Genomic DNA, 18,026 nt, shown 5'->3' with positions numbered 1-18,026 from the left:
CAAAAGTATCAGGATCCAATCAGAGAGAAACCATCCAAACAAAACACAAACCAACCAGAGCGCAATGGTATCAAGCATTTACAAAAATCATCTATTTCACTCATCCACACTGAAATGCTGCAGCGTTGTTTTCAGAAGTCTGCAGCTCTGCTGACCATTTTTGGAAGTACAGTAATCCCTCCTCCATCGCGGGGGTTGCGTTCCAGAGCCACCCGCGAAATAAGAAAATCCGCGAAGTAGAAACCATATGTTTATATGGTTATTTTTATATTGTCATGCTTGGGTCACAGATTTGCGCAGAAACACAGGAAGTTGTAGAGAGACAGGAACGTTATTCAAACACTGCAAACAAACATTTGTCTCTTTTTCAAAAGTTTAAACTGTGCTCCATGACAAGACAGAGATGACAGTTCTGTCTCACAATTAAAAGAATGCAAACATATCTTCCTCTTCAAAGGAGTGTGCGTCAGGAGCAGTGACTGTCATAAAGACAGAGAAAGCAAACAAATCAATAGGCTTTTAAGTATGCGAAGCACCGCGGCACAAAGCTGTTGAAGGCGGCAGCTCACCCCCCCTCTGTCAGGAGGAGGGAGAGAGAGAGAGAGAGAGAGAGAGAGAGAGAGAGAGAGAGAGAGAGAGAGAGACAGAGTTTGTTTTTCAGTCAAAAATCACCCTTCGAGCTTTTAAGTATGCGAAGCACTGTGCAGCATGTCGTTTCAGGAAGCAGCTGCACAAAAGATAGCAACGTGAAGATAATCTTTCAGCATTTTTAGACGAGCGTCCGTATCATCTAGGTGTGCGAACAGCCCCCCTGCTCAGTCCTCATACGTCAGGATCACAGATAGTCAGCGCAAGAGAGAGAGAAAAGTAAGCAATCTAGCTTCTCAGCCATCTGCCAATAGCGTCCCTTGTATGAAATCAACTGGGCAAACCAACTGAGGAAGCATGTACCAGAAATGAAAAGACCCATTGTCCGCAGAAATCCGCGAACCAGCAAAAAATCCGCGATATATATTTAAATATGCTTACATATAAAATCCGCGATGGAGTGAAGCCGCGAAAGGCGAAGCACAATATAGCAAGCGATCACTGTATTCGTTTTTAGGGGCTAAAAATGGAGGTGTAGTGTGGACGAAAGCTGAAAACTTAAAAACGAATGTCTGTGTCTTTAACTGACAATGTAGTTGTGTGGGCAGGAACTTAGTTGTTGTCCTTTAACATAATCGTGAATTGTTCCTTTTAACACATTTAAATACAATATGGAAGACAAATTATTGACAGCCGCTGACCTTTTTGAGGTGGGACAGTCTGTTTCCATTAAAACATTTCCATGTCATTTCTATGTATAGAGGACTTTAGTACTCAATTCTCTCTCTCTGGCATCTTGAATTCAACTGCAAACAGTTTTTTGATGACGTCTAGTAGTTCTAAGGGAATTCCAGCAAGTATCTCATCACAGTTCTACAGAAAGACATTCTCTTTGACTTTTATCTAGAAAATACTTAACATTTGTTGGGACTCAGATGGATAAGACGGGTTTGTTTATTCAAGTTCATTCACTTCAGGGTAGCACCATCAATTAATGCATTCTTTCATCCACTTTACTTCAACGATTAGGCTGGCATCTTCATTTTAACACCTTATCAGTTACTGCTCAAACCTGGATTTTTTTTGTGCTTGGTTTATAATATTTTCCTATGTATTGTGTATGTTTATTTGGTCAGGAAAACGGGAGGGAAATTTAAGTATATATAAATATTTGGTTATTTTTATTTATTATTAATTCACTTATTTTTGGGGCACTTTTTATAATTTATTTTTATATTCACCTTTAGATTTTTTGATTTGCTACCTTTGAACCATTGCTTTGGGGAAATGAGATTGGGAAACTTGCTGCAAGTGGAGTATGGTGTTGACTTGACCGAATTCAAAATGCTTTCAGGCCCCAAGACTCAAAGTGTAGCAGCCAACCAAAGCATCTTGAACCAGTCATTACAATTTATTCAGTAAAGAGTCAGAAAGCAGGAGTCTCTCTCATCAGCTTTGGGGGGTTTTATGCTTGATCTTAAACAGCTAAGGAGTTCAGTCCCCAAGGCAAAGACCTGAAGACACTGAGGCAGTAGCTTCATTTTAAGAGTGACCTCCAAACATCTCATCCTTTCACTGTACTTACTCTCTGTCTCTTATGAGGGATGCAGGATTCACAGTTGATGGGATGCCATTCATCCTGTGCCAGTTTAGAGTTGTCTATTATCTTATCCATCCCATTTTGGGTTGGTGAGGTAAAATGACTGAAATAGCTGAAAAAGCAGACTTTTAAGATCCTAACAACTAATTTTTACAGCCACTCTAGTGCACTCAGCTACACTCAAGACAATTAAGAGAAGCCAATTAATTTAACAAATACAAGCTTTAAGATGTGAGAAAAAAACCAGGCAAAAAAAAAAAACTCGCGTGAAAATGGGGAGAATTGTGTTGATCACAAACAACTGTGGAAGAGAACAAAAAATGAAGACATCCCAGAAAACATCTGCTTGGCTTGAAACAAAAGCAGCAGCTGGAATTAAAACTGATGAAGGATTTGTTACCATAAGGCCTTGTAAAAGTACACAGAGACTTGGAATGGTTTCAGATTTTCTGAATTAAAAATGTATTCTCATATTTTTGTATAGTTTTAGTTAAAACAAACAATCCCAGAATGATTTTTTTTACAAGCAAAATGGACTTGTATTTCAGGAAATATTTCAGGCAAAAATAAATTAAGTGAAGGATTACGCCTGTGTAAGTATTACAACACCATCGATAATCAGCAATCATATCTGGTCTAAGATTACATTACAGCTTTTTGGGTTAGCATATGTACACAGTTTAGAGACGAATGTCAACAAACTTCTTGGTAGATTGCTCCATCTCTCTCAACCTGGTCATTTCCTTTAGGTTGTATGACAGATTCTCGAAAATTGTGAGGTCAGTATTAGATTGTAAACTTTGAAAACAATCGTTTTTATTTACTCTTTCCTTTAATTAAAAATTGGAGAAACGTCACTGTTTTGACTGAGTTTTCAAAGGATTAACAAACAGAATATGATAAGACCATTTTGGAAATGTTGGTGAAAAGTGTTTCTGGGCCACATGGAACATGAAGAATGGATCCACCAACTGAGATCGGTTTTGGTGATTATATGGCGGTGTACAGCCATTACAACTCAGTTGATCTTGATTGAACAGAGTCAGTTCACTAAATTCAACAGCATATTGAATGCAATGTCTGCTGATTATTACTCAAAGGAATCTAAATGTCCCTTCAAAACAATTTCTCACATACAATTTACAGATAAATACAGTATGCACATATTTGTTTGAAACATTTTTTCTAACCATCTCTGATTAGGAATCATTTTATATTTATCTTGAAGAGCAGTTTTGCTGTCAATAGCACTGTTGTTTTGCTTTTAGGAAAACAAGATTGAAATGAAAGCAAAAAAGAAGTGTTAATAGTTTAATACATGCAAACTCACTAACCTCTTAAGTACTTTAAAATGAATTTTATCTGGTCATGGCGATTTTATATATTTTGACCTATTTAATCTATGCCACACTTCTCTGTCTACAATTTTCAAATCACCAAGTACATTCTTGGCAATTCCTGCTACTGCTGGGAGGTTAGTGACTTTTCACACATGTAAACTTACGAAAAGTGCAAGATTTGAGCATTTTCTGTTTCACTATAAGTATAATTTAGTATGTCCTTACAGTTCCTATTGCACTTCATCTCCACCCTGACTGTTCAATTCCTAATAAAACTCTGAACACGCAGGAGGAATAATATAAATAAACAGGTGTATAAGATAATAATAGTGAATAGGAGTGACAGATGCATTCAACGTGGAGGTGGGATTACATCGGGGATCTGCTCTGAGCCTTTTCTTATTTGCAATGGTGATGGACTGGTTGAGAGACGAGATTAGGCAGGAGTCACTGTGGACTATGATGTTTGCTGATGACATTGTGATCTGTAATGAGAGTAGGGAGCAGGTTGAGGAGACCCTGGAGAGGTGGAGATATGCTCTAGAGAGGAGAGGAATGAAGGTCAGTAGGAACAAGACAGAATACATGTGTGTAAATGAGAGGGAGGTCAGCGGAATGGTGATGATGCAAGGAGTAGAGCTGGTGAAGGTGGATGAGTTTAAATACTTGGGATCAACAATTCAGAGTAATGGGGATTGTGGAAGAGAGGTGAAGAAGAGAGTGCAGGCAGAGTGGAATGGGTGGAGAAGAGTGTCAGGAGTAATCTGTGACAGACAGGTATCAGCAAGAGTGAAAGGGAAGGTCTACAGGACGGTAGTGAGACCAGTTATGTTATATGGGTTGGAGACAGTGGCACTGACCAGAAAGCAGGAGACAGAGCTGGAGGTGGCAGAATTAAAGATGCTAAGATTTGCATTGGGTGTGACGAGGATGGACAGGATTAGAAATGAGTACATTAGAGGGTCAGCTCAAGTTGGACGGTTGGGAGACAAAGTCAGAGAGGTGAGATTGCGTTGATTTGGACATGTGCAGAGGAGAGATGCTGGGTATATTGGGAGAAGGATGCTAAGGATAGATCTGCCAGGCAAGAGGAAAAGAGGAAGGCCTAAGAGAAGGTTTATGGATGTGGTGAGAGAGGACATGCAGGTGATGGGTGTAACAGAACGAGATACAGTGGACAGAAAGATATGGAAGAAGATGATCCGCTGTGGCGACCCCTAATGGGAGCAGCCGAAAGAAGAAAAAGTTGTATAAAATAAATTATTGCATAATGAATTTCAACAATGGTATAATGTTCAGGTTCAGATGCAATAAAAATCAACAAGAAAAGGTTGATTTCCTCTTCATGTAAAAGTTAAAGTTAATTTGAAAAAACAAACTACGGATCAATTTACGCGGTTTCTTGAATTTATAAGCAGTTGACAACTTTGACAGTTACTATTGCATACTGAGTGAAATAGGAGATGTGAAGGAGAAAAACATAAGCCAAAAAAAAAAAACAAACATCATAGCACATAGCATTTCATTTTTAATTTATCCATAGGCTTTGGAAACTCCTTTCTTAAATCACATTACTACAATACACATTATTTTTTTACAATTAATATGTCTTCATGCTTACAAAATTACAGTTTCAAAACTGTTAAGCATTATAAGGCATTCCATAGAACACTCTGACTTGCCTGCATCAAAGCTTTTTTTTTTAACATTTTTTTCTTTAAGATTCTGGTATAATACGAATTTATAAAGGTATCTAACAACCACACACACATACAAACACACACTCACACACATACATAATTCCTCAATCGAAAACAAATCCAACATGCATAGCTCTCTTTATCGCTTCAATAAAACAATGTTATTTTTTGGGGCTAGCCCAGTGTTTTAGGTCACAAGAAGACAGAAAGTAAAATACTACAACTAATAATAATCAGAGACAATACAAAATTATGAAAATACAAAAGAATGCATTGTAGGGATGATCTTAATATAATCATAGTATGGCTTACTGTATGTCACAGAAAATACTTGTGTTTAGATAAGAAAAATACTACAATACAATGGAAGAGTAATTTTTTGGTTGTTACATAAAAAAAGAAAAAAATGACTGTATATATTTGTATTATTACAAACTGGCATTGAGTGTTTGGTCTAATGTTGAATTTCAATTTAAAAAAAAGAAAAAAAATATCTAACCAAAAAACAGTTAAATATTATTAAACTGGATGAAAGATTAAAAGCATCTTGTTAAATGCAACAATAAAAAATGTCTAAGACACAACAATTCTAGATTTATTATGGCTCACTGTGAGAACCATTGACTGTATTGTGAGTTTTATTCACTATGGCATATTTTAATGTTCTACTGTTTAGTGAAATTCAGAAATTTACATAAATATGACAAAAATGCATTTTTAAAGAATAAATAACTCAAATTTAGAAAAGATCTCTAAATTTTTATGTGTAAGCTTGCATAAAAGTATGAAAAAAATATTACTAGAACACATAAATGTCCCTCCTTCCCTGCAGAGGGTTTATGGAAATGGAGAAACAAAAACAACATTTTAAGGTTACTGCCTATATATATATATATATATATATATATATATATATATATATATATATATATATATATATATATATATATATATATATATATATATATACAGTATATATATATATACACACACAAATACAATTATAAGAATGAATTAAATCTGATTGAACGCAGTTCTATTATTTGGATAAGAACACGGGTGACTACAATACATAGAATAAAGGTGTGCATAATGTAATATAAATACACACATATGGTTACAATTATGATTGTCTTAAATGAATATCTTGAAATGCACCTTCAGTAGTTTACTTTGCATTCCTAAAGGCTGTTTTATTTATTTATTTTGCAGTGTATTTATAAATATCAGATAGTGCTTTCTTCAAACTGAACACCATTAAATCTGCATTAACATTTAGTTTCTCTGTGATTAATAAAAAACAAACAAACTCAATGAATAAATGTGAAGATAAAAAGTAAACCCTTGGTATAAAAGCAGAATAGTTATGAGAATAATTGAATAATATGATACAGACTTATGTAACAGAGTACATAATACAACTGAAATAATCAATGTACATGATCAATGGCAAAAACCACATCAAACAAAAAAAAAATCAGAATTTAAAATGTTTGGTAACAAGCAAATTGAACTTTATCACAGCATTTGAACGTCACGGAGGTCCACTTATGACCCCGGGACTCAACACACAATGAGACACGCTTCTGTTTCTCATAGGGAGTCAACTGAGATACTGTTTGGTCTTTAGAAAATGGTGTCAGCAGCTTATAGATCACTGTTGCAGTCACGACAAAGAATCTCATCCCTCTCTGGGAAAAAGCCTTTTCCAACTAGTGAGGTGGAGCAACGGGTGCAGATGAAACAGGCCTGGTGCCACTGGCGGTCTTCAAAAGAAATATACTTCCCTCCTCCAAAACCTGCACAAACAAAAGACACTATGAAAAAAAATCCCAATTGACAGAGAATATAACAGTTTATGAATTTTTAATATTTTATTTCAAATCCCATTTCAGAGATGATTTCCTGCAACCTACCATCCCACCACTTTTTATCTAGGAGACTATTTTGCATCTTAGAATAAATTATAGTAAGTGGGAACTTTTTTGGCTTCTTTTCTGCTACCTGCCATTCACCAAAACCCTTTTTTTGACCAACAGTAGCCACCACCCAACTCTGTCATTGTTGGATTCTCTTTATATGCTCATCCCCTTTGTTCCACACTGCCTTCTTCTAACACTGAGTGTGTTTACATAAGCTGTAATAACCTGGTTATTCACAGAAACCCAGTTTCAAAAATGTCATGTACAGTATGTCCCTATACCAGTTAGAGAAACTGGGATATTGATTGCTGAGAAACTGTGATTTTTCTGCAAGTAACTCAGTTATTTGGTCATGTAAACCCTAAACTGGGTTATACTTAAGGATTTTGTAGTCTGCATCTCTTTGCTTTGCACATTCATTCGGTGGCCACGGGTACAAAATGGTGGAAGTGTCCACAAAGATAAATTTCCTGAGGCAAATGCTCAAGCAATCACATTATTCCTTGTCCTTGCTGAATTAATCTGTCTTATTATTCAGAATTCTTGTATGTATGTAGTACTAGGGTGTTGTACTGCGTTAGCCATTATGAATGTAGTGAGAAGTTAAGCAAAATGACACCTTTTATTGGCTAACTAAAAATATTACAATATGCAAGCTTTGTAATCTTTTTAGTTAAGCAATAAAAGGTGTCATTTTGCTTGACTTCTCACTGAAATAAGAAATTCTTTAAATTTATGTTAATGAGCTGAACATCCAGTTCTAAGTTCAGGAGCAAAATCTCTGGTGCAGTCTTGGGGCTAACAAGTTAAAGGTAATGCATGTTGCATAGTCTGATTACTTTTTACAGTAACAAGTAACCTAACGTAATACTTATTTTACTGAAGTAAAAATACTTGTGTTGTTATTATCCCAGCAGCACTGGGTATAAGTCAAGAAGCAAATGTACCAAGATGTCATTCCTTTGCAGGGTTCAATTGTAAAGCCAAGCAGAAAAGACTGTGCTGGATGCAATACAGTAACAGAAACATTAATAATGTTGTCCATCCATCCATTATCCACGAGGGTCTGCTGGAGCCAATCCCAGCCAACACAGGGCACAAGGCAGGAAACAAACTCTGGACAGGGCGCCAGCCTAATAAAGTTGTGTTTAAAAAATTAATAAGTATATGTTCATGTTTCATCCAGCTATTTGGTATGCACAATTTCAAACTTTATGAGTTTGTGGCACAGTTGCCTGTGTTCATACTGTGAATCCTGGGGGCATGGGCTGAGGCTGGAAAAAGGGGATAGATGTTATTTATTTTGCAGAACATGAAGGACTAAATGCATTTATAAAACACTATAAAATTGTCTTTGGCGGTGTTTCTGGTCAGTTTCATGAAAGTTCATATGTGGGCTTAGGATTTAATAACAAATGCTGACCAGTCAAATGTGCAGTTTTTGATATAAAAGAAGAAAAAGTAACACAAAAGTACCTCACTGTTCGTACTGCATTACATTACATAAGAAACTATATAAGATAAAAGAAAATCAGGACTGGTCTCCCCTAGACTTTCTCGTATACTCAGATATAGGGATGGATATACGAGGAGTAAACTGCAAGACAATAATTATATTTTTATATTATGAACATTAAAGAACCATCAACAACAAATCAAATCAAATTAATAATATATTGAACAGTTATCATAAAAGTAAAGTTGAATAAATCTCAGCTGCATGAATAAATGGAAATAACACAAAAGTTGATAGAAATCCATGTTTTGTACCTAATACTTGAATGCAAAATTTGGTTGACCTAAGTGAATGCGTACTCAAGTTATCGTGTTTACACACACACACACACACACACACAGACATAATTCCAAAAATGGTATTTTTGAACTGAGGGAGGTCTAAAACGTCAAGATTCATCAAAATCTCGAAATGGAATTTTTGGAGGATTCCAATACTTTTCCTATACCTCGTATACGAGAAAGCTAGGGAGGTCTAAAACGTTGAGATTCATCAAAATCTTGACATCGAATCTTTGGATGATTACAATACTTTCCCTATACTTCATATAAGAGAAAGTAAAAGTAACTAAACATAAGTAATGAGTATCGTACTAAAGTTACTCAGGAGGCACAGGCTCCGTGTTTGTTTTCAGACTGACGGCGACCGTTGATCATCTTTTTTTAATCTTATTTTTTGACAATGGACCATTTTTCCAAGGGAGAACTCCATAATTGGACTTCCGCATGTAAACAGAGATTTATAAAAAAACAGGCTTTTACTTTAACCAGGTAACTTATCTTATCCTGGTTTTGCGTGTGCATGTAAATGCACTCAATAAGTGTGATGTTTAATTAGATTATTTATTAAATTGTTGCTATGTCACTTTACCTCCTGTAATTTCAGTGTAACTTCCAACAATACAGTCTTCTAGAATGTCACCTACACTGTAAACTGCCGTGCAAGAACAAAACATCTATTGGAAGTTTCTATAAATATTTTACATTAGCTGTTTGCATATTTGATAGAAATGATCTTCTTTATTGATCTTAGAATAATGTTCTTTATGATACTGAATTAAGTGGAGGATTGCTATGAAAGCTCTTTGTAGGGCTATGTCTTGTTTTGATGGCTAGTAGAACTGAAGGAGATGATGCTGAAGTGGAAGCTAGACTTCAAGGTAAAGGCAGGAAACACTACAGAGATGGCTGGAGGCAAAAGGTTAGAAGGTCTAGAAGAGGTGTATGGCTGGGCTGCATAGTTTATCAGATATGGATGAATAAAAGATGCACTGGTGTGAAAGGTAGTCTGCAGGTGGTGACTGCAACCTTTGTTTGTAGAAAGTGTGTGAGAGGAGTGCAGAATGCTGATGTAGTAAGTAAATTTAGATATTCACAATAGGGTTGTTTTGGAGAAAATAGGGAAGTTCTTCTACATATTGTAGGTCACTTGATCAGTAACAGGCAGGGTAAGAGGTGCATAGAATGGTGGATGGTTCCCAGACTTTCTTCTGACTTGTAAAGGAGTCTCTCTGCCACTGAAAAATGTACGAAAGCTGTGTGAAGTAGTAAGCTATATGGGAGTGAGAAATGACTGATGAAGGCTGAACATGAAGCAAAGCTAGACAGAACAGAGATGAGAATGATCAGAAGGATGTGTGAAGTGTCATGGAATGACAGGAAGACAAATGCAGAGTTAAGAGAAATACTTAGTGTAGAGGGGGACAGGCATCAAGGATGAGGTCCAAAGGGAGGCCAAAGACAACGTGGTTGGAAATGGTGTCGGATTATATGAAAAGATTGAGTCTCACCCCAAAGAATGCCCACAACCATGTAGAATTGAGGGGCAGCCAGACAACCTGTTTAATTCCACAAAATGGACATTAAATTGCTGATGACTGCTATTTTAGGTTTACAGTGACTTGCGAGTGAACTCCGAGCTTGGTTCAGAACAGATTAGATTTTTTTCCAGTAAGAAACAATTAGACCACTCTTTTCAGTATTCCAACTCCAGTCTTCTAAAAAGATTTCTAGGATTCTGGGTACAAGCTGACATTATTACTCATTTTCAAATCTTCTGTAGACCTCCGATCCACCTGGCCTTACTCCCCTTCCATTTAGCCTCTTGCACGCACAATACAGTGCATCCGGAAAGTATTCACAGCGCATCACTTTTTCCACATTTTGTTATGTTACAGCCTTATTCCAAAATGGATTAAATTAATTTTTTTCCTCAGAATTCTACACACAACACCCCATAATGACAACATGAAAAAAAGTTTACTTGAGATTTTTGCAAATTGCAATCCACCAATCAGGCCTGTATGGTAGAGTGGCCAGACGGAAGCCACTCCTTAGTAAAAGGCACATGGCAGCCCGCCTGGAGTTTGCCAAAAGGCACCTGAAGGACTCTCAGACCATGGGAAAGAAAATTCTCTGGTCTGATGAGACAAAGATTGAACTCTTTGGCATGAATGCCAGGCGTCACGTTTGGAGGAAACCTGGCACCATCCCTACAGTGAAGCATGGTGGTGGCAGCATCATGCTGTGGGGATGCTTTTCAGCGGCAGGAACTGGGAGACTAGTCAGGATAAAGGGAAAGATGACTGCAGCAATGTACAGAGACATCCTGGATGAAAACCTGCTCCAGAGCGCTCTTGACCTCAGACTGGGGCGACGGTTCATCTTTCAGCAGGACAACGACCCTAAGCACACAGCCAAGATATCAAAGGAGTGGCTTCAGGACAACTCTGTGAATGTCCTTGAGTGGCCCAGCCAGAGCCCAGACTTGAATCCGATCGAACATCTCTGGAGAGATCTTAAAATGGCTGTGCACCGACGCTTCCCATCCAACCTGATAGAGCTTGAGAGGTGCTGCAAACAGGAATGGGCGAAACTGGCCAAGGATAGGTGTGCCAAGCTTGTGGCATCATATTCAACAAGACTTGAGGCTGTAATTGCTGCCAAAGGTGCATCGACAAAGTATTGAGCAAAGGCTGTGAATACTTATGTACATGTGATTTCTCAGTTTTTTTATTTTTAATAAATTTGCAAAAACCTCAAGTAAACTTTTTTCACGTTGTCATTATGGGGTGTTGTGTGTAGAATTCTGAGGAAAAAAATGAATTTAATCCATTTTGGATTAAGGCTGTAACATAACAAAATGTGGAAAAAGTGATGCGCTGTGAATACTTTCCGGATGCACTGTATATCAACCTTCCTTCTCTCCATCATATCGGCTAACTCTCTCCCCTTACCAGTCATACTGCCAACATTCAAAGTTCCTACCCTCAGTTCCATTCTCTTTATCTTCCTCCTCTCCTCCTGCCTCTGGACACGTCTCCCCTCTCTGCTTCTCCTTCTTTGGCCAACAGTAGCCCAATTTCCACCAGCACCCTGTTGGCTAACAGTACTGGTGACGGTTGTTGTTAGCCCGGGACTCGACCGATCCGGTATGGAAATTTGTATTGTTGTCCGCATATTGATTTGGCAAAATTTTACACTGGATGCCCTTCCTGACGTAACCTTCCCCATTTATCTGAGTTTGGGACCGGCACAAAGAAACACACTGGTTTGTGCATCCCCTGTGGCTGGGTTTCTGTAGATTATTAACATGAAGCCTTTAATTTTATTACTGAGAGTCATGTATTGTGGTGAAAAGGAATTGCATGGTTGTTCAGCTGTCCAACAAGTTTTAAATCAGTATGATATACAGTGGTGTGAAAAACTATTTGCCCCCTTCCTGATTTCTTATTCTTTTGCATGTTTGTCACACAAAATGTTTCTGATCATCAAACACATTTAACCATTAGTCAAATATAACACAAGTAAACACAAAATGCAGTTTTTAAATGATGGTTTTTATTATTTAGGGAGAAAAAAAAATCCAAACCTTCATGGCCCTGTGTGAAAAAGTAATTGCCCCCTGAACCTAATAACTGGTTGGGCCACCCTTAGCAGCAATAACTGCAATCAAGCGTTTGCGATAACTTGCAATGAGTCTTTTACAGCGCTCTGGAGGCATTTTGGCCCACTCATCTTTGCAAAATTGTTGTAATTCAGCTTTATTTGAGGGTTTTCTAGCATGAACCGCCTTTTTAAGGTCATGCCATAGCATCTCAATTGGATTCAGGTCAGGACTTTGACTAGGCCACTCCAAAGTCTTCATTTTGTTTTTCTTCAGCCATTCAGAGGTGGATTTGCTGGTGTGTTTTGGGTCATTGTCCTGTTGCAGCACCCAAGACCGCTTCAGCTTGAGTTGACGAACAGATGGCCGGACATTCTCCTTCAGAATTTTTTGGTAGACAGTAGAATTCATGGTTCCATCTATCACAGCAAGCCTTCCAGGTCCTGAAGCAGCAAAACAACCCCATACCATCACACTACCACCACCATATTTTACTGTTGGTATGATGTTCTTTTTCTGAAATGCTGTGTTCCTTTTACGCCAGATGTAACGGGACATTTGCCTTCCAAAAAGTTCAACTTTTGACTCATCAGTCCACAAGGTACTTTCCCAAAAGTCTTGGCAATCATTGAGATGTTTCTTAGCAAAATTGAGATGAGCCCTAATGTTCTTTTTGCTTAACAGTGGTTTGCGTCTTGGAAATCTGCCATGCAGGCCGTTTTTGCCCAGTCTCTTTCTTATGGTGGAGTCGTGAGCACTGACCTTAATTAAGGCAAGTGAGGCCTGCAGTTCTTTAGACGTTGTCCTGGGGTCTTTTGTGACCTCTCGGATGAGTCGTCTCTGCGCTCTTGGGGTAATTTTGGTCGGCCGGCCACTCCTGGGAAGGTTCACCACTGTTCCATGTTTTTGCCATTTGTGGATAATGGCTCTCACTGTGGTTCGCTGGAGTCCCAAAGCTTTAGAAATGGCTTTATAACCTTTACCAGACTGATAGATCTCAATTACTTCTGTTCTCATTTGTTCCTGAATTTCTTTGGATCTTGGCATGATGTCTAGCTTTTGAGGTGCTTTTGGTCTACTTCTCTGTGTCAGGCAGCTCCTATTTAAGTGATTTCTTGATTGAAACAGGTGTGGCAGTAATCAGGCCTGGGGGTGGCTACGGAAATTGAACTCAGGTGTGATACACCACAGTTAGGTTATTTTTTAACAAGGGGGCAATTACTTTTTCACACAGGGCCATGTAGGTTTGGATTTTTTTTCTCCCTAAATAATAAACACCATCATTTCAAAACTGCATTTTGTGTTTACTTGTGTTATATTTGACTAATGGTTAAATGTGTTTGATGATCAGAAACATTTTGTGTGACAAACATGCAAAAGAATAAGAAATCAGGAAGGGGGCAAATAGTTTTTCACACCACTGTACTTTAAAAAGTGTGCCCTCCAATGATTCCAGTCTTGTGATGGACAATATATAGATATTTACTGGCCCCCAAAGATCTTGAATTAGTTTAATTAGTTTGGAGTACGAATGAATTGATTGACAGAAAAATGTTAATTTGCCAAGACAAACAAGTCACTTGGCAGCATGAAACATTATCTCATATTATTGCTTTATTAAAAAATATGGATACTGTTCATAATATTTTGTCATTGTCTATACTGCCTTTCTGAGTATATATATATCCAAATAAATTGTTCTTTTTAAGATACTTTTTATTTAGCAATGTTAAGGAATTCTGAGTTTCTCTTATGCTAATTAAAAACAAAATCATAACCTGTGTTAAACCACTGCAAAAATTACAATATTTTTGTAGTTCATGGGAACTTTTTTTGTTCATAATTACAACTTTTAAATTATTTATAAACTAATTAAGTTCGTCAAACTACAAACTGCATAACCAAAGTCAATATTTGCTTTCTTTTATGCATTTAGAGTCCATGAACACTGGGTATACCTGTGATGGGTTTGCTGCAGGCATCGCACTTCTTTGCATACAAGTTACCAAAACACTTGAGGCAGTAGGGGTTCTCATCACGAGAAGTGAAATGCTGCCCAGCAAGCTGCGCTTTACAGCCGGTGCAGACAAAACATTCCTTGTGCCACGGCTCATCCCGATAAGTCACTCCACCCTTAGCAAGCACCTGCATTTGGGAAAAGGACATTATATTTAAATGATCAAATTGTTGTCAGTGAGGGAGCCCAAGTTCATAAAGCAACCTGAAATCACCACCCCAGCCCTTCAGGAAATTAGCCAAACCTCACCTGTTTACAGCGTGTGCAGCGCGGTGCAAACTTGCTTTCATAGCATGGCACACAATAATAATCATCTTTGTCGGGAATGAAGGCCTTTGATCCTATTGGTTGTTTGCAGCTGTTACAAATGAAACAAGTTTCATGCCAGGTGCTACCTCCATACTCCAGCTTCCGTGTACCTGGAAGAAAATCAAGGATTAAGATTTTCCGCCCTTTGTCCAAACAGTTTTGCACATTAGTTACTTTTTAAAAATTAAGTCAAGGACTACAGGTAAATCTAGGTCTACACAGAACAACAGACAAATGGAGCATCTTAGGCAAGAGACTTTTAAAATATTTTTAATAAACTAAACATCCATCCATCCATTTTCCAACCCACTGAATCTGAACACAGGGTCACGGAGGTCTGCTGGAGCCAATCCCAGCCAACACAGGGCACAAAGCAGGAACTAATCCTGGGCAGGATGCCAACCCACCACAGGACACACTCAAACACACCCACACACCAAGCACACACTAGGGACAATTTAGAATCGCCAATCCACCTAACCTGCATGTCTATGGACTGTGGGAGGAAACATAAACTAAACAACTAGGTAAAAATAACCTACATGAAATGTCAAATTGCAGGAAACCAAAGATACAAAGGATTGACTCAGGAAAACAGCTGGACAATAATTAACCCTTACTATCACAACAATTAAACCAGTGAGATAAAATACTTTATGCTGTATACCTGGCATGACTATTTCATCACAAGCAACACATTTTGAAGAGAACTCATTGCAGTAACAGTCATTGCAGAGCAGTTCCTCTTCCTGGCTAGTAAATGGTTCATCTGCCAGAGAGCGATCACAACGGAAGCATCGGAAGCAATGCTCATGGTAGTGACGATCTTCATAGAACAGCTCCTGTTACAAGTAAAAGACCAACAAGATGGTTTAAGTCAATTTTATTATCTACACACAAATTTTAACTCTGTGGATATCTTATGAAAGTGTAACCAATATTTCACCCAACAATTTGATGACCAGAATTTCATTGTCCCGAAACGGTACACAACTTACTAATCGAGTAAGTGCAATAGAGGATGATTAGTCGTAGTAGTAGATATTAACTCCAAGAGCCATCCCCCCTTTGGAGTTTCATGCATGTTGCAAAAATTTATAAGCAATTGAAGAGCAGAAGGAAAGGGTCCTCCCATGCAATTTTGACCAATTTAAAACAGGCTATTTCCTTTAATTCCAGGAAGCAATGCATAAAATCCGGACTCTGCCAGAAGAAAACGGGACATCTGGTCACCCGACCCAAAAATGTATTTTTCTTATATGTTACTTACCCCATGTTGTTTTAAGTGATGGCCAAGAAAAAAACTTAAACAGAGATAACAAAATTTATGATAGAACAGTCGTCCATGGAGACCAACACTGGATAGCAGCTAACAGTATTAAAAACATCCATAAAAAAATATCACGTTACTCACGTCTCATAATAAATATGTCCGTTATCTACCAAAATAATTATATGCTCACAAAAGATCTTTAATTCAAAAGCTGAATTCCAATGTAAATGCATTTCCTCAAGTATTTAACAATATTTTAGCAAAACATACATGTGTTTTGCACATTGTGAGCACAGGACTGGATAAATGAAATGTGGATTATGCAACATGAGTAACATGAGAATTTGGTTTTTCTTTATGGATGTTTTTTGATATTGTTTCCTGTTGTCCACTGTTCGTTGCCATATTCTATCAATTTTTTTTTATTTTTGTTCTCCTTTAAAATATTAAATTATAATTTATTTTGGCCATCACTACGAAGGATATGGGAAAGTAACATATAAAAAAAATCTCAAGGGGGTGGGGGAATTCCTTTAACTATAGTTGTCAGCGGTTGTCATTTGAACTAACATATTAAATAAAGAGTTGTATTCTTTCATAAACTATTTTGAAAAAATTATGTGCATTTATCTTTACACTCTACAAACCACTTGCCCATTTCCTCTGGCTAGTGTCATACTAAATAAGACATCCCATAGGATGGCAGAGTGTGTTTGGGGCTGCCAACACTACTGTTTAATGATTGACCAGAGAGGCCTCTGCTCTGTCTGACTAAGTTACAAGCTTCAGATGCCATCCGTCAGGCAACCATAATTTGTAAGCAGTTTTAAAGCAAGATACTGCTGAAATGTGCAATTCTCAGTATTACAACACTTCAATAATGCGCTCTATCAATAGTATGATATACAGCTTTACTTTTCATCTTTGTATATATTCAATCCTTCCTTCCCCTTTACCCAAAATAATGATATTAGGAAACAACAATTAAAAAGAAAAAGTATTAAATCTGGGCTTGATCTGAGAACTTAAAAAAATAAGAGCTATATCTAAGAAAGGTTGTCACATTTTGTTGAACAGCTGGACAGATCCCCCCGAGTAAATTTTTTCCCCCATTGTTGAATAAAACAACAGGTCAGATCATCATTCTTCAATAATTATTCTAATGTTCTGGCCTTTGTCACATTGTTTGCTCACTGACTAATTTCACTGAAATGGAAGAACCACTTAGTCACTGTGAAGTCGAGTGGCTCCAAAAAAAACAGTTTACAGCTGTCTGTGCTGCTTAAGCTATACAAACTTGAGAAAAGCCTGCTGCTTTTTATGCTCTGTGTGTAGCTATGAAGCTTTTCCAGCCTTACACATTTTAATAAATGAAAAAAAAGCATCTTTAAATATAAAACCTTTAGGTTAAAACTTTTAAAACAACACGTACATTTCTCTGTTCTTCCTCATTTTTGCTTTTGTGATCTGCTGACATATTCATGTTAGAGAGTTGTTCCTACATATTGTTATGTAGAATCAATGCCTTTGCTAGATTCATTTTGTGGAGTCTTGTGCAATGGAGTTTTGTGCCTGGACGACTGTAGGTAGCAATGAAGTTCAATCAATACTGAACATGTATGTATTCAAAAGACTTTACACCCATATACAAAACTTACTTATTCATTTCTACTTTTTACTTTTATGCTTGTGTTTCACTTTATTAAGTCTTGCTTGTTTCTTTCACTACTGTGCTGTATCAGTCTGTGAGAAATGCCAAGAAACCTTTGTTTCAAGTGATTTCCAGCCAAATTCCTAATTACACAATGATAAGTTTCTCCTAACAAAACTTTCTTATCTTAAAATTTATCAAAAGCATGACCACACCCTGACACTT

At 37.4% G+C, this 18,026-nt stretch overlaps 1 protein-coding gene across 1 annotated transcript in view; it reads right to left on the bottom strand.

Annotated features, from left to right (window-relative positions):
- Positions 1-6,206: 6,206 nt before the first annotated feature.
- fhl3a (four and a half LIM domains 3a) overlaps positions 6,207-18,026 on the bottom strand; it is a 95,853-nt gene continuing 84,033 nt past the window's right edge. The window contains exons 3-6 of the mRNA XM_028819219.2: positions 15,545-15,719; positions 14,818-14,987; positions 14,510-14,696; positions 6,207-7,027 (exon numbers count right to left, since the gene is read on the bottom strand). Of these exons, the coding sequence (XP_028675052.1) occupies positions 6,876-7,027; positions 14,510-14,696; positions 14,818-14,987; positions 15,545-15,719 (684 nt within the window). The 3' untranslated portion in view covers positions 6,207-6,875. The remainder of the gene's footprint in view (positions 7,028-14,509; positions 14,697-14,817; positions 14,988-15,544; positions 15,720-18,026) is intronic.

This window comes from Erpetoichthys calabaricus, chromosome 14 (genome assembly GCF_900747795.2).
Source record: "Erpetoichthys calabaricus chromosome 14, fErpCal1.3, whole genome shotgun sequence".
Lineage (NCBI taxonomy): Eukaryota > Metazoa > Chordata > Cladistia > Polypteriformes > Polypteridae > Erpetoichthys > Erpetoichthys calabaricus.
Note: the sequence above shows the minus strand (reverse complement) of the source record. Positions and strands in the feature narration are given on the sequence as shown.